General features: G+C 41.3%; 1 protein-coding gene across 1 annotated transcript in view; it reads right to left on the reverse strand.

Annotated features, from left to right (window-relative positions):
• The window catches only part of STAC2 (SH3 and cysteine rich domain 2), a 318737-nt gene that overhangs the window by 188896 nt on the left and 103101 nt on the right, over positions 1–26740 (reverse strand). Inside the window, exon 2 of the mRNA XM_053697925.1 lies at positions 6070–6370. Coding sequence (XP_053553900.1) covers positions 6070–6370 — 301 coding nt within the window. The remainder of the gene's footprint in view (positions 1–6069; positions 6371–26740) is intronic.

Here is a 26740-nt window from a genome sequence, read left to right on the forward strand (position 1 = left end):
TTTTGAAGTCTGAACATCCAGGCGGCGAGAAGTCTTCATCCAGGTGGTGAGAAGTCTTCATCCAGGCAGCAAGGTCTTCATCCATCCAGACGGCATCTTCTATATTCATCCCGGCGGTGCGGGAGCGGGTCCAGCCTTCAAGACATCCGGCGCAGAGCATCCCCTTCATACGGTCGCGGCCGTACACTGAATCTTCAATGCAAGGGAGCCTTTTCAAAATGGCGTCCCTTGCATTCCCATTGGCTGATTTGGTTTTTGAAATTCAAATCAGCCAAGAGGATGAGATCTACTGAAATTCTATTGGCTGATTTGAATAGCCAATAGAATTTAAGTAGCTCTCATGTTTAGTTTGCAGGTAAGTTTTTATTTATTTTAAGATAGGGATATTGTAATTTTAATATAAAGTTAGGGGATTCTTAGGTTTAGGGGTTAATAGTTTAATTTAGTTTTTTGAGATGTGGGGGGCTGGCAGTTTAGGGGTTAATAGGTTTATTTAGTGGCGGTGATGTGGGAGGCCACAGGTTTAGGGGTTTATAACTTTATTTAGTGGCGGCGAAGTCGGGGAGTGATAGAATAAGGGTTAATATCTTTATTATAGTTTGGGCGATGTTAGGGTGCGGGGGAATAGGGGTTAATAACTTTATTATAGTGGCGGCGATGTCAGTGAGCGGCGGAATAGGGGTTAATAACTTTATTTAGGTGGCAGTGGTGTCGGAAGTGGCAGATTAGGGGTTAATAACTTTATTTAGGTGTCTGCGATGTTGGGGCAGCAGATTAGGGGTGTTTAGACTAGGGGTTTATGTAAGGGTTTTAGGTTTAAACTTTACATTTTTTTCCCCATAGACATCAATGGGGTTGCGTTACGGCGGTCGCCATTCCGCGTTTCAGGTGTTAGGTTTTTTTTTCTAACACGCTCTCCCCATTGAGGTCTATGGAGAAAGTGTGCACGTATTCTCAACCCTTGGATTTTGTGCGGTATGAAGCTCATCGCCACCATATTGCACGTACACGGCAGTTTTTTAAAAACTTGTAATGGCAGTGCTATGGCGGGTGAAATAAGGCAACTTTTGTTGCGTTTGTTTCGCACCCTCTATAGCGCAAAACTTGTAATCTAGGTGTGAATGAGATAAACAACCCCTTTATCAATGCATCTAATGGTAAACCTGATCTGAAAAAAACTATGCTGTCTTTGTGGAGAGAATTGTTTTTTCTTATTACTATAGTTGCAGGATCTACAGCAGTGGCAAGGGAAAAATCCCTTAACTTCATTCCCTAATAGATAGCATTGCTTAGATTTAGATATTGTTACTTTCAACTCACTAGGTGCTAAGATACTTTTCAAATTTTTTGACTTCCTATAAATAAATCTTGGTTTAATAGAGATTTTATCCCCTATGACTGGGTCTTCTCGAATGATGTGCCAGTATTTGCTGAATATTTTTTTAATTTTCTTATATTCCCCATTATAGTTAGTTATAAAAGGAACTACAATGTCTTGTTCCTTGTTTTCTACTGAGTCTTTGTTTCTATCTTTATATTGTAGTAGACTTTCCCTCTCTATTTCTTCGACTTAATTATAATTGTCAGTAATCATCTTTTTCATTGTAACCTTTATCCTCAAATGTCTTGCTTAAAATGTTGGCTTGTTCTTGATAGTCTATTATATTAGAGCAATAATTGTGCTTTCGGGATATTGTTCTTCCATCTGGCTAGGTGACAACTTTCTGCATGTACAAAGTTGTTTGCATCTACTTTCTTAAAGAAAGTCTTTCTTTCAAATTTATTGGAAGTAACTTCTATGTCAAGATCTAAGAATGAGATTCTCTCTTTACTCATTTAGTTTGTAAAATTCAGGCCCTTATCATTTGAGTACATGGCCACGAAGAAATCAATGAGGGATTTCTTTCCTCCCTTCCAGACAATCAGAATATCATCAATGTACTGCTTATAGGTCACCAGGTCTTAGACCAAGCTACTAGAGCGTAGGAAGTCTGTTTCCCAGTCTCCCATGAATAGGCTTGCGTAGCTTGGTGCAAACCTGGTGCCCATAGCGGTGCCCTTTATCTGTACATACATGTTATTGTTGAATGAAAAAAATATTATTTTTTAAAATAAACCTAATACTTTCAAGTATGAACTCTTTCTATTCCTTATCTATCTTGTGTTAGGAATTTTGATACAGCTTTAATGCCTAATTCATGTTCGACATTGGTGTACAGTGAGGTCACGTCGCATGTAGCTAGGATCAGCTCACCTTCTATTCTAATATTTTCTAAAATTTGCAGAACTTGAGTAGAATCCTTCAAATATGATGGTAGTTGCTTGACAAATTTTGAAGGTACCTCTCTATGTACTGGGATAGGTTGGAGGTAACTGAATTTATGCTTGATATGATGAGGAGACCAGGTTTTTTTTCTAGATTCTTATGAATCTTTGCTAGGAAGTAGAATATTAGGATTCTCGGAAATTCTGGGTTAAGATAGTTAAACTCTTTTGTAACTAGAATACCTTTAGTTTTTCCTTTCTCCAAATTCCCCAGTAATATGATCAAATCTGCTCTGGTAGGATCTCTTTTAAGTTCCTTGTATGTAGTAGTGTCATTTAGGAGTCTCTCCGCCTCTTTTAGATAATAGCCCCTATCCATGATGACTACCCCTCCCCCTTTATCAGCCGGTTTAATAATTATATCCTCATTCTTTTTTAATTTTTTAAGGGCTTCATTTTCTGATTTTTTTCAGATTCATCTGAAGTTTTTTTTCCCAGTATCACATTTTTCTATATCCCTTAGTACTAATTTTTCAAACAATTCTACATTCTTCCCTTTTTCCTGTGTAGGGTAGAATTTGGATTTTGGTTTTAGTTCTGTATGAACGTATTTAGAAATATTGAGAGAGAGAATCAGGGAACACCTCTGCATTATTGAAAAAGGCAATAAGGACATGCATCTTTATAAACACTTTAGGGAGGTCCACAATAATAAACTGAAAGACTTTACTTTTTGGGAAGGATTGAAAGTAAGACCTGAATGGAAGGGAACTTTGAAATAAAGCTACTTAAAAAGAAGCAGTAATGATATATAAAATGAAAACCCTACACCCTCTAGGTCTGAATTCTGAACTAGATGTCACGCCATTTATGTACGAATAAAGGGGATATCTTTAACATCTGCTCCAGTGAAAACACCTATATATGATCTGTACTTTTCTATATATGAACACAGTGTGTCCAGAATATGATGTTAGTTTTTTAATATGATTACCTCTTTGATATTTGGAGGCTAATCTAATATGCAACATGTAAAATTATGTAATTTTTATATATGTGGTATATACCACCTTAAACCATTGTCCAATACTGTGTAAAAACACGCCCACCCCGGGCTGACCAATAAGGATAGAGGAAGGGGTATATAAGAAGCAATTTTGAAAAGGAAACACATCTTGAAAAAGCCCCAAGAGAGGGGTGATTGTGTTTTTATGATTTAGCAAAGGTGATCTGTGAAATCACCCATCACTACATCTATTACCATCACCCAGAATGTTTTTGGGTTTTTGTTGTATACTGCCATTATATCCTAGCAGAACTGAGGACTAACTAACCAGCTTGAGGTGATACGCTGGCATTAAAAACATTCGGTGTCCAACATTTGCCTGACTCCCAGCACTGACTGACTATCGGCATTGATTGCTATACCCAAATTTGAGTCCCAGCAGTAATCTGAACCATCGCAGGCTGCTTCCGGCATCAGCCAAACAGATGTCAAACTAAGAACAGCTGACCTGACCACATGACCGGAATTCATCAGGACTACGCAAGATGCAGAAGTGAGAAGCGTCTTAAGGCTATTCCGACAGTTCCCGCAAGGAGGCCGTTTTTAAACAGGTTGATACGCCCTTAATACTAGGATTTCATAAAGACTATGGCCACTATCCTTAACACTTCCTAAGGTACCGCTCCCATATGATCTCAACACGATCCAATACTGTGTAATTATAGCAGGATCGGTTGCATATGGGAGCCATCTATTATTTATTGTATACATTTTACTGTCTACATATTAGCCAGTATTTGCACTAGCTACGTTTATTGTCTAGCATTTTTATATAGCTATTTTAACCACTGGACGTCCAGATTTGAATTACTTTTTATGTGATTTTTATGGGATACAACTGTTTTTTACATTATATGTGATCCTGTTTGATTTACTATATGTATTTTTAGCCTTCTCCACACTATTTTTTTATATATTAAAACATTGTTTATTTCTATTGTAATCTGCTTTATCGAGCTAATCATCAAAACCACCTTTACAGTATTAACTAGGTTTTCTGTACATATTGCATTAGCAGCTACCCTATTGTTTTATTGAACACCCTTATACCTTTGCCCTTGCTTTAGCACCAGTACTTTCCTGCTCTTCTGTATTCTCCCTGTGGGGCTTCTTGAGAGAGGGGGACCTTTTTGTACTTGGCAGTGGGGCTGTTTCTAGCGCCAGTTCTACCCAGATCTTTTTGTTGAAAAGCATACCTATGCAGGCTCAGGAGCAGCAATGCACTACTAGCTAGCTGGTGTTAGGTAGCTATGCACATATGATATATTACGAGGTATTCGTCTTCAGTCCATTTCCTTTATACAGTACATAGCCTCGGTAATACTGACATTTTTTAGTCTCATCTAGCCTCTGCATACACTCCGGTTCTTTAAAGGATCCACCACTTAGTTTATTTTTATTCATATATATGTGTGTTTTATTAACATATATTGTATATAAGTGTTTATCTGCTGTACCCAGCTGTGTGTTGGGATCATGTATATACTCCTATTTTTATGTTTATTCTCATATGTATATTCCTATATTTAGAATCTATATTTGGAATCTCTTCAGCGCTCAGTCATATTCACAAGATTGCACATGTAAGAGGGTTCTATAAGAATAGTATTAGTACATTCTCAAATGTTTTTATGTTGATTATGTGTGCATTAGTCTGCATTATTCCTGTTATACATTTGTGCAATACGTTTGTGCAACATTGTTTATAATATACAATTGAAAAGTTTTGGATTCTGTTATGGTCTAACTTGTAGTTTACAGGGTTAATGTCTATGTTTCTGTCATTCAGGCTAGGCATCAAGATACTATTTATCGTCTTCAGAGGGCGTACTCTTTGTTTTAGTGTTCTGACCTATCAGGTGATTTGTAACCTTTTTTTAAAGTCAAGTATCATGTGTTGCACCTTAGGCTATGATTACGGCTCAGTGCCGAACCATGTAAGCCATCAGGTGCTACGCTCTCTGCTACTCTGGATGCTTCCATGTTTTTAACCATGTTTCCTAATAAAGTGACTTTTTAATTTAATTTGATCAGCGGTACTACTTCTTTTGTTTCATGGAGCTATGCACATATGCCTCTTGTCATTATCTCACCTGGTATTAAGCTAGCTGTTGATTCTTCAAAAAAGATCAACAAAGCACATTAGCTCATCGAAATAAATTTTAAAGTTGTTTTATCTTTATGCTTTATCTGAGTCACAAAAAATATACATTTGATTTCGTGATTTTAAATGTTTTAATGCAAAAATATTTTAATATGTTTAAAAAGTGTTATTTCACATACTATGATAGATTGTTTTGAGTTTTGTGTCCCCTTACTGTGCTGGGCTTTAGGGCCCATAGGACAGCATGGAACTTTCTAGTCGTTTGGTTGTCCTGAAGCCATAACGGCTTGGTAAATGAGATAGCGAGCTGCAAGGCGTGCCTAGCGTCATAGGTACTCCCCCCTGACTTGATCTCATCATTGAAATCACGTGATCACATGAACTTTGTTCCGATGTAGATAAATAAGTCGCTTCGGGAAAAGGTTAAAGTCAGTGTTGTTGTTTTTTGTGTGTAATTTGTTATGAAGGAGCAGAACCCCTATATCCATATACATACCCATATTCTTTGGCTTAAGTGTACATAACATGAAAAAATATATAAGCTGAAAAATATTCTTCTTTCAAATATGAGTGGGGAAAGAAGCTTGCAGTTACATGCTAAATGTTATCATTATAGTGGATTGCTGGCACTTACCTACAATGATCTGATGGCAAAGATGACATGAGCACTGCTTCTTGAACATGTGCTCCTGGAAGCTGTGAGTGCGCACAGGCTGCAGGACAGACAAGGGCTTATGGCATGGGTGAGGGGGCTGCTCAGATTGAGGGGGAGCATCAGTGGGTATAGGTGGAGAAGGGGGAGGTGGGGGGACAGGGGGGCTGAGGAGCACATCTGAAGGAATCTTGGTTTCACTGTTTGGGCGTTGGAAGAAATTCTCCACACTCTTACTTCGGAGAATCGTCTTCAGAGAGATAGAACGACGAAACCGCTGGAGCTGAAAATAGATAAGAGTGAGAAAGTATAATACAGAAATTAGTTAGAATTGGTCTGTTCAGGGGTAAATAGAATTGACAGTGAATGTGAAAAGGAAAATAGCAATGAGAGTGAGTGTAGGAGAGGGAAATATAAATGAGAGTGAGTGGGGGAAAGGAAAATAGCAATGAGAGTGTAGGAGAGGGAAATAGAAATGAGAGTGAGTGGGGGAAAGGAAAATAGCAATGAGAGTGTAGGAAAGGGAAATATAAATGAGAGTGAGTGGGGGAAAGGAAAATAGCAATGAGAGTGTAGGAGAGGGAAATAGAAATGAGAGTGAATGGGGGAGAGGAAAATAGCAATGAGAGTGTAGGAGAGGGAAATAGAAATGAAATAGAAAGGAGAGGGATAATAGCAATGCGAGTGTGAGAGAGGGAAATAGCACCGAGAGTGAGTGTAGGAGAGGAAAATAGGAATGAGAGTGAGTGTGGGAGAAGGGAAATAGCAATGAGAGCGAGTGTGGGAGAGTGAAATAGCAATGAGAGCGAGTGTGGCAGAGGGAAATAGCACTGAGAGTGAGTGTGGGAGGGGGAAATAGCACTGAGAGTGAGTGTGGGAGAGGGAAATAGCAATGAGAGTGAGTGTAGGATAGAAAAATAGCAATGAGAGTGAATATGGGAGAGGAAATTAGCAATGAGAGCGAGTGGGGAGAGGAAAATAGCAATGAGAGCGAGTGTGGGAGAGAGAAATGACAATGAGAGTGAGCATGGGAGAGGGAAATAGCAATGAGAGTCAGTGTGGGGAGGGAAATAAAAAGTAAATTTATGCTTACCTGATAAAGGATTCATCCTTTACTTGTGGGATATTATCCTCCTGCTAACAGGAAGTGGCAAAGAGCACCACAGCAGAGCTGTCTATATAGCTCCTCACTTGACTCCACCCCATAGTCATTCGACCGAAGGTATAGGAAGAAAAAGGAGAAACTAAAAGGTGCAGAGATGACTGAAGTTTTAAATCAAAAAATATAATCTGTCTTAAAATGACAGGGCGGGCCATGGACTCGTCGTATAATAGAAGAAATCAATTTATCAGGTAAGCATAAATTTACTTTTCTTCTATAAGATACGACGAGTCTACGGATTCATCCTTTACTTGTGGGATACAATACCAAAGCTACAGGACACGGATGAACGGGAGGGACAAGACAGATGCCTAAACAGAAGGCACCACTGCTTGAAGAACTTTTCTCCCAAAAATAGCCTCCGAAGAAGCAAAAGTATCAAATTTGGAAAATTTGGAAAAGGTATGAAGGGAAGACCAAGTCGCAGCCTTACAAATCTGTTCAACAGAAGCATCGTTTTTAAAAGCCCATGTGGAAGCCACCGCTCTAATAGAGTGAGCTGTAATCCTTTCAGGAGGCTGCTGTCCAGTAGACTCGTATGCCAACCGGATGATGCTTTTCAGCCAAAAAGAAAGAGAGGTAGCCGTAGCTTTTTGACATCTACGTCTTCCAGAATAGACAACAAACAGAGAAGATGTTTGACAGAAATCTTTGGTCGCTTGCAAGTAAAACTTCAAAGCACGAACCACGTCCAAGATGTGTAACAGACGCTCCTTCTTAGAAGAAGGGTTAGGACACAGAGAAGGACCAACACTTTCCTGATTAATATTCTTATTAGTAACAACCTTAGGAAGGAATCCAGGTTTGGTACGCAAAACCACCTTATCGGAATGGAAAATAAGATAAGGCGAGTCGCATTGCAATACAGATAGTTCAGAAACTCTTTGAGCCAAAGAGATAGCAACTAAAAACAGAACTTTACAAGATAGAAGCTTAATATGTATGGAATGCATAGGTTCAAACGGAACCCCTTGAAGAACTTTAAGAACTAAATTCAAACTCCATAGCGGAACAACAGGTTTAAACACAGGTTTGATTCTAACCAAAGCCTGATAAAACAACTGAACGTCTGAAACATCTGCCAGACGCTTGTGCAGTAAAATTGATAAAGCAGATATCTGTCCCTTTAGGGAACTAGCTGATAACCCCTTCTCCAATCCTTCTTGGAGAAAGGACAAAATCCTAGGAATCCTGATCTTACTCCATGAGTAGCCTTTGGATTCGCACCAATAAAGATATTTACGCCATATCTTATGACCGACTCAGAGAATCCCTGCTTAGATAAAATCAAGCGTTCAATCTCCAGGCAGTCAGCCACAGAGAAACTAGATTTGGATGCTGGAACGGACCTTGAATGAGAAGGTCCTGTCTCAGTGGCAGTTTCCACGGTGGCAGAGATGACATTTCCACCAGGTCTGCATACCAAGTCCTGCTTGGCCACGCAGGTGCTATCAAAATCACTGAAGCCCTCTCCTGTTTGATTCTGGCAATCAGACGAGGAAGGAGAGGAAAAGGAGGAAACACATAAGCCAGGTTGAACGACCAAGGTACTGCTAGAGCATCTATCAGTACTGCTTGGGGATCCCTCGATCTGGACCCGTAACAAGGAAGTTTGGCATTCTGACGAGATGCCATCAGATCCAATTCTGGTGTGCCCCATTGATGAATCAATTGTGCAAACACCACCGGATGGAGCTCCCACTCCCCAGGATGAAAAGTCTGTCGACTTAGAAAATCCGCTTCCCAGTTTTCCACTCCTGGGATATAGATTGCTGATAGATGGCAAGAGTGAGTCTCTGCCCAGCAAATTATTTTGGAAACCTCTATCATCGCTAGAGGACTCTTTGTTCCCCCTTGATGATTGATATATGCTACAGTCATGGAATTGTCCGACTAGAATCTTAGGAATTTGGCCGAAGCCAGCTGAGGCTACGCCTGAAGCGCGTTGAATATCGCTCTCAGTTCTAGAATATTTATTGGAAGGAGAGCCTCCTCCTGAGTCCACACACCCTGTGCCTTTAGGGAATTCCAGACTGCACCCCAGCCCAATAGGCTGGCATCCGTCATCACTATGACCCATGCTGGCCTGCGGAAACACATTCCCTGGGACAGATGATCCTGTGACAACCACCAAAGAAGAGAGTCTCTGGTCTCTTGATCCAGATTTATCTGAGGAGATAAATTTGCATAGGCCCCATTCCACTGTCTGAGCATGCATAGGTGCAGTGGTCTGAGATGCAAGCGAGCAAACGGAGCTATGTCCATTGCCGCTACCATGTCTACCGAGTCTATCAGAGTTCCCAGGAATGGAACTCTTGTGAGAGGGACAAGTGAACTCGTCTTTATGTTCACCTTCCACCTGTGAGATCTTAGAAAAGCCAACACGATGTCCGTATGGGATTTGGCTAGTTGGTAAGTTGATGCCTGAATCAAGATATCGTCCAGATAGGGCGCCACTGCTATACCCCGCTGCCTTAGAACCGCCAGAAGGGACCCTAGCACTTTTGTGAAGATTGTGGGAGCTGTGGCCAACCCGAAAGGAAGAGCCACAAACTGGTAATGCTTGTCCAGGAAGGCGAACCTGAGGAACTGGTGATGATCTTTGTGGATAGGAATGTGAAGATATGCATCCTTCAAATACACGGTGGTCATATATTGACCCTCCTGGATCATTGGTAAAATTGTCCGAATGGTCTCCATCTTGAATGATGGGACTCTGAGAAATTTGTTTAGGATCTTGAGATCTAAAATCGGTCTGAAGGTTCCTTCTTTTTTGGGAACCACGAACAGATTGGAGTAAAACCCCTGCCCCGTTCCGCTTTTGGAACTGGGCAGATTACCCCCATAGTATATAGGTCTTCTAGACAGCGTAAGAACGCCTCTCTTTTTGTCTGGTTTACAGACAACCGTGAAAGATGAAATCTCCCCCTTGGAGGAGAATCTTTGAATTCTAGAAGATACACCTGGGTCACAATTTCTAATGCCCAGGAATCCTGAACGTCTCTTGCCCAAGCCTGAGCGAAGAGAGAAAGCCTGCCCCCCACTAGATCCGGTCCCGGATCGGGGGCTGCCCCTTCATGCTGTCTTAGTAGCAGCAGCGGGCTTCTTGGCCTGTTTACCTTTATTCCAGGTCTGGTTAGGTCTCCAGACAGACTTGGATTGAGCAAAATTGCCCAGGCCCGAATAGGGTCTTACCCTTGAAAGGAATAGCTAATAGATTAGATTTTGATGACACATCAGCAGACCAGGACTTAAGCCATAACGCTCCACGTGCTAAAATGGCAAAACCTGAATTCTTTGCCACTAATTTAGCCAGTTGAAAAGCGGCATCTGTAATAAAAGTATTAGCTAGCTTGAGAGCCTTAATTCTATCTAAAATATCATCCAATGGGGTCTCAACCTTAAGAGCCTCGAACCAAAAAGCAGCTGCAGTAGTTACAGGAACAATGCACGCTATAGGTTGCAGAAGAAAACCCTGATGAATAAATATTTTCTTTAGAAGACCCTCAAATATTTTATCCATAGGATCTTTGAAAGCACAACTGTCCTCAATAGGTATAGTTGTACACTTAGCTAGGGTAGAAATAGCTCCCTCCACCTTAGGGACCGTCTGCCACAAATCCCGAATGGTGTCAGATATGGGAAACATTTTCTTAAAAGTAGGAGGGGGAGAGAACGGAATGCCTGGTCTATCCCATTCCTTAGTAACAATGTCCGAAATCCTCTTAGGGACCGGAAAAACATTAGTGTAAGTAGGAACCTCGAGATATCTATCCATTTTACACAATTTCTCTCGTGTCATATCGGAGTCTGTTTGAGGGAACATCTTTCCTGAATCAGAAAGCTCTCCCTCAGACAGCAATTCCCCCATCCCCAATTCAGAACATTGTGAGGGTACATCGGAGATGGCTAATAAAGCGTCAGAGGGCTCAGCATTTACTCTCATACCGGACCTACTGCGCTTCCCCTGCAAACCAGGCAGTGTAGATAATACCTATGTGAGGGTAGTAGACATTACTGCGGCCATAAGGGTGAAAGAATTAGACGCACTAGAAGTACTTGGCGTCACTTGTGCGGGCGTTAAAGGTTGTGACACTTGGGGAGAAGTAGATGGCATAACCTGATTCTCTTCTGACTGAGAATCATCCTGAGACATACTTTTATCAGCTAAAATATGTTCTTTGCAATGTAAGGCCCTTTCAGTACATGAGGGACACATTTTAAGTGGGGGTTCCACAATGGCTTCTAAACACATGGAACATTGGCTTTCTTCAATGTCAGACATGTTAAACAGGCTAGTAATGACCCCAAACAGGCTTGAAAACACTTTATTTAGTGAAAAAATAACAATCTGAAAAAAACGGTACTGCGCCTTTAAGAGAAAAAAAGCATACAATTTTTCCAAAACTGCTTGAAAACAATAAAATTGTCCCAATTTTATGATAGAAGCATCCCAACTCTGCAGCTAAGTTTGCCCCACAAGGAAAGGAATACTTAACCCTTACCAGAAAAAACGGAAAATTATAAAACGTTTATTTCAATAAAAAGCACCCTCTGCACCTCGCCACAGCCCTGCTGTGGCGCCTACCTGCCCTCAGGGGTCTTTAAAACTGGGTTAAACCTTCGATTTGGCCCAATACAGCTCACAAAGGCCCACCGGATTTGGAGCTTGCTGCTTGCTTGAGAAAAACAACTGCGCAACTGAGGCGTAAAAATAGGCCCCGCCCATCTCACTCGATGTCTCACAGCCTAAATTAACCGCACCAGAGCGGTCTTAAACCCAGCCATGTGGGTTCATATACCCATAAATGAAGCCATGTGTACCCTTCTTAAAAGCATAAAAACGTCTCTCCTTTAAAAACGTTATCTGCACTCCCAGACATGTAAACGTTTGCCCACAAACATTCAAACATCAGTGTCAACCATTTTTATATAGCCCATATATGCAAGCTCAGTAATACCCCTCTTTATACTTTAGGATTACTGCTTACCCTCTCCCTCATGGGGGATACTGTCAGCCAATTCTGAAATAACACAGTCTCTCCAGAAAAAAATGACTGAACATATTTCACTGCTTATAGCATGAAAAACGTTCCTCACACTGAAGTTTCTTAAGTACTCCTCAGCCATTCTGTGGGAACTGCACTGGATCTTAGTAACAACTGGTAAGATCATCAGCCTCCAGGCAGAAGTCTTCATCCATCTGCTGCCTGAGGGAAAATAGTACACACCGGTACCATTTAAAATAAGAAACTCTTGCTTTCACTTTACCCTTCCTAGTACTTAGAGTAGGCAAAGAGAATGACTGGGGGGTGGAGTCAAGGGAGGAGCTATATAGACAGCTTTGCTGTGCTGCTCTTTGCCACTTACTGTTAGCAGGGGGATAATATCCCACAAGTAAAGGATGAATCCGTGGACTTATCCGTGGTCGTATCTTATAAAAGAAAATGAGAGTGAGTGTGGAAGAGGGAAATAGTAATGAGAGTGAGTGTGGGAAATAGCAATGAGAGTGAGTGTGGGGGAGGGAAATAGCATTGAGCGCGATTGTTGGAGAGAGAAAGAACAATGAGAGTGAGTGTGGGAGAGGGAAATAGCAATGAGAGCGAGTGTGGGAGAGGGAAATAGAGAAATAGTGTGGGAGAGAGAAATAGCAATGAGAGCGAGTTTGGGAGAGGGAAATAACAATGAGAGCGAGTGTGGAATAGGGAAATAGCAATGAAAGTAAGTGTGGGAGAGGGAATTAACAATGAGAGCGAGTGTGGAATAGGGAAATAGCAATGAAAGTGAGTGTGGGAGAGGGAAATAACAATAAGAGCGAGTGTGGGGGAGGGAAATAGCACTGAAATAACAAGAGTGAGTGTGGGAGATGGATATAGCATTGAGATTAGGGCTGCAACAACTAATTGGTAAGTTTGATCATAAAAAAAGTTGTCAACAAATCTCATTATCAATTAGGTGGTCTGTGATTAGCTGGTCAGTTGCACAGCACCAGCTGCTTTAATCCGATGAACTACTGCAACTAAGATTGTGCAAAAAATATTGAATTTATTTATATTATTTATTTTTTTAATCTTTTTTCTGTCCGATTAATCGGACAATAATCATCCAATTAATCAGATAGAAAAAAAATTTGCACAACACCATGTGCAGGAGTTCATCGGATTGAAGCAGCTGAACACCTAATTGATAATGAGATTCTTTGACAACTATTTTTATGATCAATCTTACTGATTAGTTGTTGCAGCCCTAATTGAGAGAGATTGTGGAAGAGGGAAATAACAATGAGAGTGAGTGTGGGAGAGGGAAATAACAATGAGAGTGAGTGTGGGAGAGGGAAATAACAATGAGAGCGAGTGTGGGAGAGGGAAATAGCAATGAGAGCGAGTGTAGGAGAGGGAAATAGCAATGACAGCGAGTGTGAGAGAGGGAAATAACAATGAGAGCGAGTGTGGGAGAGGGAAATAAACAATGAGAGCAAGTGTGGGAGAGGGAAATAACAATGAGATCGAGTGTGGGAGAGGGAAATAACAATGAGAGGGAAATAACAATGAGAGCGAGTGTGGGAGAGGGAAATAACAATGAGAGCGAGTGTGGGAGAGGGAAATAACAATGAGAGCGAGTGTGGGAGAGGGAAATAACAATGAGAGCAAGTGTGGGAGAGGGAAATAACAATGAGAGCGAGTGTGGGAGAGGGAAATAACAATGAGAGCGAGTGTGGGAGAGGGAAATAACAATGAGAGCGAGTGTGGGAGAGGGAAATAACAATGAGAGCGAGTGTGGGAGAGGGAAATAACAATGAGATCGAGTGTGGGAGAGGGAAATAACAATGAGAGGGAAATAACAATGAGAGCGAGTGTGGGAGAGGGAAATAACAATGAGAGCGAGTGTGGGAGAGGGAAATAACAATGAGAGCGAGTGTGGGAGAGGGAAATAACAATGAGAGCAAGTGTGGGAGAGGGAAATAACAATGAGAGCGAGTGTGGGAGAGGGAAATAACAATGAGAGCGAGTGTGGGAGAGGGAAATAACAATGAGAGCGAGTGTGGGAGAGGGAAATAACAATGAGAGCGAGTGTGGGAGAGGGAAATAACAATGAGAGCGAGTGTGGGAGAGGGAAATAACAATGAGAGCGAGTGTGGGAGAGGAAAAAAAACAATGAGAGCGAGTGTGGGAGAGGGAAATAACAATGAGAGCGAGTGTGGGAGAGGAAAAAAACAATGAGAGTGAGTGTGGGAGAGGGAAATAACAATGAGAGCGAGTGTGGGAGAGGGAAATAACAATGAGAGCGAGTGTAGGAGAGGGAAATAGGAATGAGAGTGAGTGTAGGAGAGGGAAATAACAATGAGAGCGAGTGTGGGAGAGGAAAAAAACAATGAGAGCGAGTGTGGGAGAGGGAAATAGCAATGAAAGCGAGTGTGGAAGAGGGAAATAACGATGAGAGCGAGTGTGGGAGAGGAAAAAAACAATGAGAGTGAGTGTGGGAGAGGGAAATAACAATGAAAGCGAGTGTGGAAGAGGGAAATAACAATGAGAGCGAGTGTGGGAGAGGGAAATAACAATGAGAGCGAGTGTGGGAGAGGGAAATAAACAATGAGAGCAAGTGTGGGAGAGGGAAATAACAATGAGAGCGAGTGTGGAAGAGGGAAATAACAATGAGAGCGAGTGTGGGAGAGGGAAATAACAATGAGAGCGAGTGTGGGAGAGGGAAATAACAATGAGAGTGAGTGTGGGAGAGGAAAAAAACAATGAGAGCGAGTGTGGAAGAGGAAAATAACAATGAGAGTGAGTGTAGAAGAGGGAAATAACAATGAGAGCGAGTGTGGGAGAGGAAAAAAACAACGAGAGCGAGTGTGGGAGAGGGAAATAACAACGAGAGCGAGTGTGGGAGAGGGAAAAAACAACGAGAGCGAGTGTGGGAGAGGGAAAAAACAACGAGAGCGAGTGTGGGAGAGGAAAAAAACAACGAGAGCGAGTGTGGGAGAGGGAAATAACAATGAGAGCGAGTGTGGAAGAGGGAAATAACAATGAGAGCGAGTGTGGAAGAGGGAAATAGCAATGAGAGTCAGTGTGGAAGAGGGAAATAACAATGAGAGCGAGTGTGGGAGAGGAAAAAAACAATGAGAGCGAGTGTGGGAGAGGAAAAAAACAATGAGAGCGAGTGTGGGAGAGGGAAATAACAATGAGAGCGAGTGTGGGAGAGGAAAAAAAACAATGAGTGCGAGTGTGGGAGAGGGAAATAACAATGAGAGCGAGTGTGGGAGAGGGAAATAACAATGAGAGCGAGTGTGGGAGAGGGAAATAACAATGAGAGCGAGTGTGGGAGAGGAAAAAAACAATGAGAGCGAGTGTGGGAGAGGGAAATAACAATGAGAGTGAGTGTGGAAGAGGAAATAAACAATGAGAGCGAGTGTGGGAGAGGGAAATAACAATGAAAGCGAGTGTGGGAGAGGAAAAAAACAATGAGAGCGAGTGTGGGAGAGGGAAATAACAATGAAAGCGAGTGTGGAAGAGGGAAATAACAATGAGAGTCAGTGTGGAAGAGGGAAATAACAATGAGAGCGAGTGTGGGAGAGGGAAATAACAATGAAAGCGAGTGTGGAAGAGGGTAATAGCAATGAGAGTGAGTGTGGGAGAGGAAAAAAACAATAAGAGCGAGTGTGGGAGAGTGAAATAACAATGAGAGCCAGTGTGGAAGAGGGAAATAGCAATGAGAGTGAGTGTGGGAGAGGGAAATAACAATGAGAGCGAGTGTGGGAGAGGGAAATAGCAATGAAAATGAGTGAGGGGGAGGGAAATAAAAATGAGAGTAAGTGTAAGGGAGGGAAGTAGCACTGAGAATGAGTGGAAGGGGAAAATAAAAATGCAAATAAGCATAGAATGGATATAAAGTAATGAGAGTAAGTGTAGAAAAGGACTACAGAATAATGTAAGGCAGAAACTAGAGAGAATGCAGAGGGGAAGGGAAACAAAAGAGATGATGGGATGGAGTTTGTGGGGGATATTAAAAGAGCTGGAAGAGAATGGTGAGGAGTTTGCCCTGTAGGGGGAGAATCAGATATGAAGCACAGGCCAGATGTTAATAACTGGGAGATATCTGCTCCATCTGGGGCATATTTTTCCTGGTCTCAGAATGGCATTGTATGACAATGACACTGCCTTGTGGGGGGCACTGAGGATACCAGAGACAAGTCAGTGTTTAGATGGGAAGTGACAAGCCCTCTGGATTAATGACAAAGTTTAGGGGAAAATACTGACATCAGAGAATGACCACGGCCAAGAGCAAAGACATGACATTCGTGATCAGCCTGTGTCACATTGCTGGGAAACTACAGAAATGAAAAGAGAAAATAAGAGAATAGAAATTATGTAGGGAAAAGAGAATGACCAAGTGCAGATGGAGAAACAATGAAATAATGAGAAAGGCAACACATGAATGGGGAAAGCAACATAGGTGTAAAAAGACATGAAAACTGACTGGAGTTACAGTGTTTAAGAGAAATGAACCTAAGAAAAGTTGACTGATTCACTAAAAAGTCTCTCCAGAGAGCTTATATTAATCTAGCAAATTTACTAATGTATGCATGATCACTATGCACTATAGTGAACAATTCCATAGGATAGCACAGAGAGTGGATTCTTTGCCTCACATGATATAGCATATTTTCTTCCAGTAAATTTAGGTCAATGAATATGCAACAGAATAGTGGGAAGAACATACAATTGTTAAGGGGGAGGTTTGACAGACAGAGCCAGCCAGTAAATGACAGAGAGATTAAAGTGGGAAGAAAAATAGAAAATAGAGTGAAGAGTTTGGGAGTGAGAGGAAAAACATAGAAAATAAAACTGTTAACAGGAATGCAGAAGGAAGAACATGAGAAAAGAGAGGAAGGAGAGTGAATGTGGAGTATAAAGTGGTATAAATATGCAGAGAGGAAAAGAACGATGACAGCATCACAAACATGAGTCTGTATTTGAAAGACAAAGAAAATACATATTAGAAAACTGCAAAAATAAGAAGTGCCAGGGTATCTATCTACAAAGCTTAACTGCACATGAGAACAGTTCTAAGAACATTTCAGAGTCCCATGATACTAAGTCGGGATAATCTTAATAGTACTCCCTCTTTATCAGGACCCCTCCCACCCACGTCCTATGTGTGCTCTGCAGACAGTCATTGGGAGTGTGCCAAGTGTGACCTCAGGATTCGTGACCATTTATCTCCTGGCAGGATAGGTTGTGTTAGTATGCAGACATACAGCAAGAGGTCTCTGGCATGGACAAGTAGTGATGAAAGGCACAGTGATGAGGAGTTGGCAAGGCCACCAGCAAAGGTTTGAGAAGTAGGGGTCAACTGATCAAGCTCCGTACGGAAGGCTCGCCAGAAACAGAAGTTATGAAGCAGTGGTCTAAAGACCGCTGCTCCATAACCTGCCCACCTGCTCTGAGGCGGTGGACAGAAATCAACCCGATCGGATACGATCGGGTTCATTGACAACCCCCTGCTAGCGGCTGATTGGGCGCGAATCTGAAGGTAGGCGGTATTGCACCAGCAGTTCACAAGAACTGCTGGTGCAATGATAAATGCCGACAGCATATGATGTCGACATTTATCGATGTGCAGCGGACATGATACGCTACATCGTATCATGTCTGCTCGCACATTAGTAAACTGACCCCGTAGTCTTTAGTACAGAGATTTCTGTGGGATAACAAATGTAGTACAAGAGGGTAGTAGTATGTAACAATTACATTGCTATTTATTTGTGGTGAAAGTGTCATTAAAAGGGGCACAACCAGGTTTTTCTTCTTTGAGGCATAAACGGGAAGTTATTTTAATATTTCTTTTCTTATTTTTGTAAAATTAATGTTCTAGTACTAAGAAAAAAATATTTTATATCAATAAAGCAATGGGAGATCTGCTTATCAGCCAGCAACCAATCACACCTTAAGGCCATTTGTACTTTAAAACAAACAGCTTTAACTTAAACGGACCTTAATGTTTTATGCATGCATCAGAAATAAATCATTGCATTGCAAAATAAATGTTTTAGAGTATTTTAAACTGTTTGCTCAAAAAAAATATGTCGTTTTGCACACACATGTGCACACACCTTGAAAAAACTTGAATATTCTTTATCTTACTTTCCTTGCTGTGGCCAATCAGGAACAGATATAAACACGCTTTTGCTCATATCAGCCAATCACTGTGTGGCAAGTAAGAGGATTAGGGTTCTGCATTTCAATTAATACATTCCAGCCTCTCTAAGGGAAGTAGAAGCACTATAATTTGCAGTTTTATATGTAAGTAAAGCAGGCAAATTTAGAGCTTGCACATTAACTTTTCTAGACATAGGCTTTTTGCAAGCGTCCGGTTGCACCCGTATTATGAGTTGAAAGTAAAAAGCTAGTGCTCAACGCACGCAAAAAACTGGGGGGGGGGGGATAAACCCATACTTGTGCACTAGCCTGACCGCATTTATTTAAGAGCGATAAACAAATTAAATATTAATATTTCACATTCCAATGTTTTTCAAATAGCAGAATATGTTCTATTTATTCTTAAATAAATATTCCTATATATATCTCATGTTTTTTTGGTAAAATATATATATTATATTTAGCGGTATATAGATATATACAGATATATATAGGAATTTATATTTAAAAATACTAAGAACATATTCCCCTATTCAAAGAACATTGGAATGTGAAATATTTACAGTACATAAACAGTTAAACACTTAATTAAGACAGCTGATTCTTATCTCCTGTTTCCGCACATTCGGCTCAATACGGGGCTTGATAAATCGACCCCAGGAGTAAATTAGAAAGTTGCTTAAAATTGCATGCTCTATCTGAACCATGAAAGTTTAATTTTAAACTATGTTTTTTTTCAGTGTTTTGCACAGATTGCCATTAAATCAATTTTATGTTAAATTATGCAATTGCTTTGTACATTAGATAGCTTAAATAATATTTATCAATTACAGAAAATTTTATAATATTGCAAAAGTATTATGCTATCGCCACTTGGCTAATACCACCAATTCAGGGCCAGATTAAAAGTGGAGCGCTACTAAATGCTCCCGCTCAAGCATTAACTGCGCTAGAAGTAAGCTTTTTGCACGAGTCGGGTAGCGCTCATATTACAAGTTGAACGTAAACTGTTTTCGCACAAGCGTAACCCGATACGCGCAAAAAGCTAAAGTTAGAATATCGCTTGTGCGTTCATGTCCCCCCCATAGAAGTCAATGAATCCAAAAAGTGGAAAAAAACACCCTATTCACGCAAAAACACAATCGCATATTCTCAAGTGCGCTAACCCGACATGAAAATATGATACTTCACATTCCAATGTTCTTCACATAGCAGAATATGTTCTATTTATTCATAAATACATATTTCTATATATATTTGATATTGTTTTGGTAAAATATATATCTATACCTATATATATCCTATGATATAAAAGGCCAAGTGTGTTTGTCCGAAGCTGTCATGCGCAGTAGAGACAGCACGAGGACAAACACACCTGGACTTTGAGTCCTACTCCCTAGCTGATCCATCATCTGAGGCAGAAGTGGGCGTGGCCGGGCCTGAAGGGGGTGTGGCCGGGCATGAAGGGGGCATGGCCAGACGTGAATGGCCGTGGACGGGCGTGAAAGGGACGTGGACGGGCGCGGTCGCGAGACGGAGAGGAGGGGAGAGAGACAGAGAGGAGGGGAGAGTCGGAGAGAGAGAGAGGAGGGGAGAGAGAGAGAGAGGAGGGGAGAGAGAGAGAGAGAGGAGGGGAGAGAGAGAGAGAGAGAGGAGGGGAGAGAGAGAGAGAGGAGGGGAGAGAGAGAGAGGAGGGGAGAGAGAGAGAGAGAGGAGAGAGAGAGAGAGAGAGAGAGAGAGAGAGAGAGAGGAGAGAGAGAGAGAGAGAGAGAGGAGGGGAGAGAGAGAGAGAGGAGGGGAGAGAGAGAGAGAGAGGAGGGGAGAGAGAGAGAGAGAGAGACAGGAGGGGAGAGAGAGAGAGACAGGAGGGGAGAGAGAGAGAGAGAGAGAGAGAGAGAGAGAGAGAGAGAGGAGGGGAGAGAGAGAGAGAGAGGAGGGGAGAGAGAGAGAGAGAGGAGGGGAGAGAGAGAGAGAGAGAGAGAGAGGAGGGGAGAGAGAGAGAGAGAGAGAGAGAGAGAGAGGAGGGGAGAGAGAGAGAGAGAGAGGAGGGGAGAGAGAGAGGAGGGGAGAGAGAGAGGAGGGGAGAGAGAGAGAGGAGGGGAGAGAGAGAGAGGGGAGAGAGAGAGGGGAGAGAGAGAGGGGAGAGAGAGAGAGAGAGAGAGAGAGAGGAGGGGAGAGAAAGAGAGAGGAGGAGAGAGAGAGGAGAGGGGGGAGAGAGTGCAAAAGAGATGGGGGAGAGAGAGAGCAAAAGAGAGGGGGGAGAGCGGGGAGAGAGAGAGCAAAAGAGAGGGGGGAGAGCGGGGAGAGAGAGAGCAAAAGAGAGGGGGAGAGCGCGAAGAAAGGGGGAGAGAGAGCGCAAAAGAGAGGGGGGAGTGAGTGCGCAAAAGAGAGGGGGAGAGATAGAGCACAAAAGAGAGGGGGAGAGAGAGAGAGCAAAAGAGGGGGAGGAGAGAGAGAGAGAGCAAAAGAGGGAGAGGAGAGAGAGCACAAAAGAGGGGAGAGAGAGGAGGGGAGAGAGAGGAGGGGAGAAAGAGAGAGAGGGGGGAGTGAGAGCGCAAAAGAGAGGGGGAGAGATAGAGGACAAAAGAGAGGGGGAGAGAGAGAGAGCAAAAGAGGGGGAGGAGAGAGAGAGCAAAAGAGGGAGAGGAGAGAGAGCACAAAAGAGGGGAGAGAGAGGAGGGGAGAAAGAGAGAGAGGGGGGGAGAGGGGGGGGGGCAGAGAGGGGAGGGAGAGAGGAGGGGGAGAGAGACAGGAGGGGGAGAGAGAGAGAGGGGGGAGAGAGAGCGCAAAAGACATGGGGAGAGCGCAAAAGAGATGGGGGAGAGAGAGAGCTCAAAAGAGAGGGGGGAGAGAGAGCGCAAAAGAGATGGGGGAGAGAGAGAGCTCAAAAGAGAGGGGGGAGAGAGAGTGCAAAAGAGATGGGGGAGAGAGAGAGCAAAAGAGGGGGGGGAGAGAGAGTGCGAAGAGAGGGGGGGAGAGAGCGCAAAAGAGAGGGGGAGAGAGAGAGCACAAAAGAGAGGGGGGAGAGAGAGCACAAGAGAGGGGGGAGAGAGAAAGAGCAAAAGAGAGGGGGGAGAGAGAAAGAGCAAAAGAGAGGGGGGAGAGAGAGCAAAAGAGAGGGGGGAGAGAGAGAGAGCAAAAGAGAGGGGGAGAGAGCGCAAAAGAGAGGGGGGGAGAGAGGGCAAAAGAGGGGGAGAGAGAGCACAAAAGAGAGGGGGAGAGAGAGGGGAGAGAGAGGGATCACAAAAGAGGGGGAGAGAGAGCACAAAAGAGAGGGGGAGAGAGAGGGGAGAGAGAGGAGGGGAGAGAGAGAGGGGGGGTAGAGAGCTCAAAAGAGAGGGGGAGAGAGAGCGCAAAAGAGATGGGGGAGAGAGAGCGCAAAAGAGATGGGGGAGAGAGAGCGCAAAACAGATGGGGGAGAGAGAGCGCAAAACAGATGGGGGAGAGAGAGCGTAAAAGAGAGGGGGGAGAGAGAGCGTAAAAGAGAGGGGGGAGAGAGAGCAAAAGAGAGGGGGAGAGAGAGCGCAAAACAGATGGGGGAGAGAGAGAGCGTAAAAGAGAGGGGGGAGAGAGCAAAAGAGAGGGGGAGGGAGAGCGCAAAAGAGAGGGGGGAGGGAGAGCGCAAAAGAGAGGGGGAGAGAGAGAGCGCAAAACAGAGGGGGGAGAGAGAGAGCGCAAAAGAAAGAAAAGGGGGGGAGAGAGAGCTCAAAAGAGAGGGGGGAGAGAGAGCTCAAAAGAGAGGGGGAGAGAGAGAGCAAAAGAGAGGGGGGAGAGAGAGCAAAAGAGGGGAGGGGAAAGCGCAAGGGGTGGGACCGATGTACTGCAAAAAATGGCCCGTGTGAACGGGCTTTAGGACTAGTATATATTATATTTATTTATATATATATATATATATATATATATATATATATATATATATATATATATATATATATATATATATGATTATATTTAGGTATATATATATATATATATATAATTATATTTAGGTATATATATATATATATATATATATATATATACACCGTATTGTTCCGCATATAGGCCGCACTTTTTTCCCTTGATTTTGACCTTTAAAGTTGCAGTGCGGCCTATATGCGGGGCGCGGCCTATATTCAGCATTTTTTCTTGTTTTTTTTTTATTTTGCTTAAACCTGCCTTTTATAGTAATAACCGGGTAAGGAATGTACCGGTAACTTATACAGTGGTATGGGTATGCAGTAATATGGTAGCCCTATATGTTAGAGTGATCCCTGAGCGAGTAACTACGGACTCTGCATGCCTTTGCGTTCAGACACAGCTCCTACTTTGATGTCATCATCATCTACAGCCACATCTGCCGCTCCGTCCCTGCAGACTGCAACGTCTGTGAAAGAAGCATTTAGCAACGTCTTTGGTTCACTCCTAGAAGACTGCTAATGCTTAGTCGCAGGTATTGGTAACATTAGCAGTCTTCTAGGAGTGAACCGAAGACGTTGCTAAATGTTTCTTTCACAGGCGTTGCAGTCTGCAGGGACGGAGCGGCAGATGTGGCTGTAGATGATGATGTCATCACAGTAGGAGCTGTGTGCTGAACGGAATGGCATGCAGAGTCCGTGGTTGATACAAGTACCCATGCAGAGTCCGTGGTTGATACAAGTACCGGTACAAGGAGGATGATTATACCGGTAGGGTGATTATAGGAATGTGCCTTATGGGTATTGCAGTGTGGGTAGGGAGGAAGTGGGCAGAGCACAGGATGTCCCATGTTAGTCAGTTTTGCCTGTGATAATTTCAAATGTGAAAAAGCCTTTATTTAGCCATTATAGCTTTAATGCCTGAATAAAGTTTTTTTTTTTCACATTTGAAATTACCATACTAAGGAGTTCAGCATCTTTCCTTTGTTTTATTTTATACTCTTGGGTCTTGGGGAAGTGGAAAAGGATCCCCCTGGGAGCTGGCACCCTACATTGGGACTCTGCTGGTCTCACTTGCAAACATTGCAGCTTTAAAATTTAATTTCTTTAAAATGGCACCAAACTTTAAGGGTGCGGCCCATATTCAGGTGCGGCCTATATGCGGAACAATACGGTATATACATACACACACACACATATACATTAGGGATGCACCGAAATTTCGGCCGCAGAAAGTTTCGGCCGAAAATGGCATTTTTGGCTATTTCGGTTTTCGGTTTTTTTGCCTGTTATTTTCGGTAAAATTATTGTGTAGCATGTTTCAAATTTGATGCTAGCCTAGAGCTGCTGTTTAAGTTTATTACTTGACTTACTGTTCTGCATATGAGTTTTCTAGGACTATACTTTATTTGGATAATTGGTAAAAAAAAAAAAACCTGTTAAATCTGATTCTGTTACATAGAACTAAATGAAGAATAATACAGTATATTGATATTTATAATTGTTTTAAGTAGGGATGCACCAAAATTTTGGTCGCAGAAACATTTTGGCCGAAAACTGTATTTTTAGCCTGTTTTTTTTTTTTCTTGGTAAAATTGTGTAGCATATTATTGTTTTAAGATATTTTTGTCCAATTTTAGTGTGTTACTTTCAAAAAAAGTGTGGGCTTTTTTTTATTGGCTCTAATTATGCAAAAAAAAAAAAACTAACAAAAAAAATTTGAAAAAATAAATTTTCGGTATCAGTTTCGGTTTTCGGCCAAGTGCATCCCGGATTTTCGGATTCGGTCCAGAATTTCCATTTCGGTGCATCACTAATATACATATATATATACATATATACATATATATATATATATATATATATATATATATATATATATATATATATATATATATATATATATATATATATATATATATATATATATAAATATATATTGAAAAATACTTAAAACATATTCCCCTATGTTGAGAACATTAGAATGTCAAAGATTCACAGTAAATACATAGTTAAACACTTTATTAAATATAAATTGCATAAATATGCCTACAAATAAATAGGAAAACAAAAAAAAGACAGATCCGGACAGGTAGCCAGTGCAGGTAGAGTTTATTCTTGTAGATGGTAGTTAGCTAGAGCAGCTCATGCTATCTGATATGTTTCGCGCATGTTCACATGCGCTTCTTCAGAGATAAACAAATAAATACATCAGTAGACACACACACACATATATATATATATATATATATATATATATATATATATACACACACACATTCATATTTGCATATGTATGTATCTCTATGTTAAAGCTTTTTGGAGTCCTCATATTTTTGAGCCCTTGAAGCTTTTTTATGCAATATTTTTAAATAATTTTTTATTAGATACTGTTATTAATGAGCGTAACACTTCTTTTTTTGAGTCTGCAATATCCCGACGCACTTAAAATTAAATTGTGCTCAAGCGATTGAGTTTACTTTCAACTTGTAATACACACACATCCAACGTGCACAAAGAGCAGCGATAAACTCGATATCTCTCACGTGTAACTGTTAGCATACCACTCCTAATCTGGCCCTGAATTGGGCAAAGAGTATTAATGACTTGAGCCTAAAGTTGAGGACTTGCAACTTGACTTGAACTTGCATGTCTCGACTTGGGACTCAAGACTTTGCATTTTGTGGCTTGCAAAACAATAACTTAGTCCCACCTGTGGTATTTACCGTAAATATTTCGCATTCCAATGTTCTTTGTATTGGGGTAAATGTTCTTTGTAGTTTTAAATTAATATTCCTATACATATCTATATATATTCATAAAGATATATAATTTACATTAACATCAGCTATAGATAGAAAAATATATTTAAAAGTAAAAAAAAAATTTTTTCTATGTTAAAGGGACAGTCAACACCAGAATTTTTGTTGTTTAAAAAGGTAAATAATCCCTTTATTACCCATTATCCAGTTTTGCATAACCAACACAGTTATAATAATACCCTCTTTACCTCTGTGATTATCTAGTATCTAAGCCTCTGCAAACTGCCGCCTTATTTCAGTTCTTTTGACAGACTTGCATTTTAAAGGGACAGTATACTATAAAATTGTTTTTCCCTTAACAATAACAGTGTTAACAATGACTTTTTTACCAGCTGCAGAGTATAAAATGTATGAGATTTGTTTTTTAACCCTTATTTGTGTATATAAAATTAGCTGATTTTGTGTTTTAAAGCCACAACCTAATAAAATGGGTTGAGCTTGTAGGTATAACCAGATCTCATTACTTTATCAGATTGTTTACATATACTTGCTTCTTTATATTATATCTGTCCATAAACTAATCACCAACACTTGGAGAGAACAATGGAAAATTAACATTTTATTACCTTATCTCTTCTATAACCCACTGGGAGTGTAATTTCTTCTACTGGCTGTGTTAACACAGCTTGGCCTCGAGGCCAAAAACTTTTTGAATAGGTGGGGATACCACAGGCTAAATAAACTAATTCAAATGCCAATATAAGGGTAATGGAAATACTTGTAAACAATTTAATACACTCCAGCAGGTAAAGTGGATCATTGGGAACAAATTAAAGTGGAGAACATGTTTGAGTAAACTGTCCCTTTAACCAATCAGTGCTCACTCCTAGGAGCTTCACGTGCATGAGCTGAATGTTATCTATATGAAACACATGGACTAACACCCTCTAGTGGTGAAAAACTGTCAAAATGCTTTCAGATTAGAGGCGGCCTTCAAGGTCTAAGAAATTAGCATATGAACCTCCTAGGTTTAGCTTTCAACTAAGAATACCAAGAGAACAAAGAAAAATTGGTGATAAAAGTAAATTGGAAAGTTGTTTAAAATTACATGCCCTATTTAAATCATGAAAGGTTTTTTTAGACTTGACTGTCCCTTTAAGAACATTGGCATGTAAAATATGCGTAAAGCGCTTCGGGTTTCGTGCTGTGGGTCTAACGTGGTGTCAGGTTAGGACACATAAAGAATTAGTTATCTTAAAGGGATGTGAAACCGAAAAAAATTCCTTTGTGATTCATACAGAGAATATCATTTTAAAAACGTTTCCAATTTATGTCTATTGTCAAATTTGCTTCATTTCCATGATATTCTGTGTTGAAGAGACACCTAGGTAGGCATCTGGAGCACTACATGGCAGTAAATAGTTCTGCCATCTAGTGCTCTTGCAAATGGATAACATTCTTGCAAATCTTCTGCTATACAGTTCTCCAGAAATGGGCTGGCTTCTAAGCATTACATCCCTGCTTTTCAACAAAAATATCAAGAGAACAAAGAAAAACTGATAATAGCAGTATATTAGAAAGTTGTTTAAACTTGCATACTCTATCTGAATCTTAAAATAAATTGTTTGGGTTTTATATCCCTTTAAGGCACCTCATGAAAATATTAAAGGGATAGTA

This window comes from Bombina bombina, chromosome 1 (genome assembly GCF_027579735.1).
Source record: "Bombina bombina isolate aBomBom1 chromosome 1, aBomBom1.pri, whole genome shotgun sequence".
NCBI lineage: Eukaryota > Metazoa > Chordata > Amphibia > Anura > Bombinatoridae > Bombina > Bombina bombina.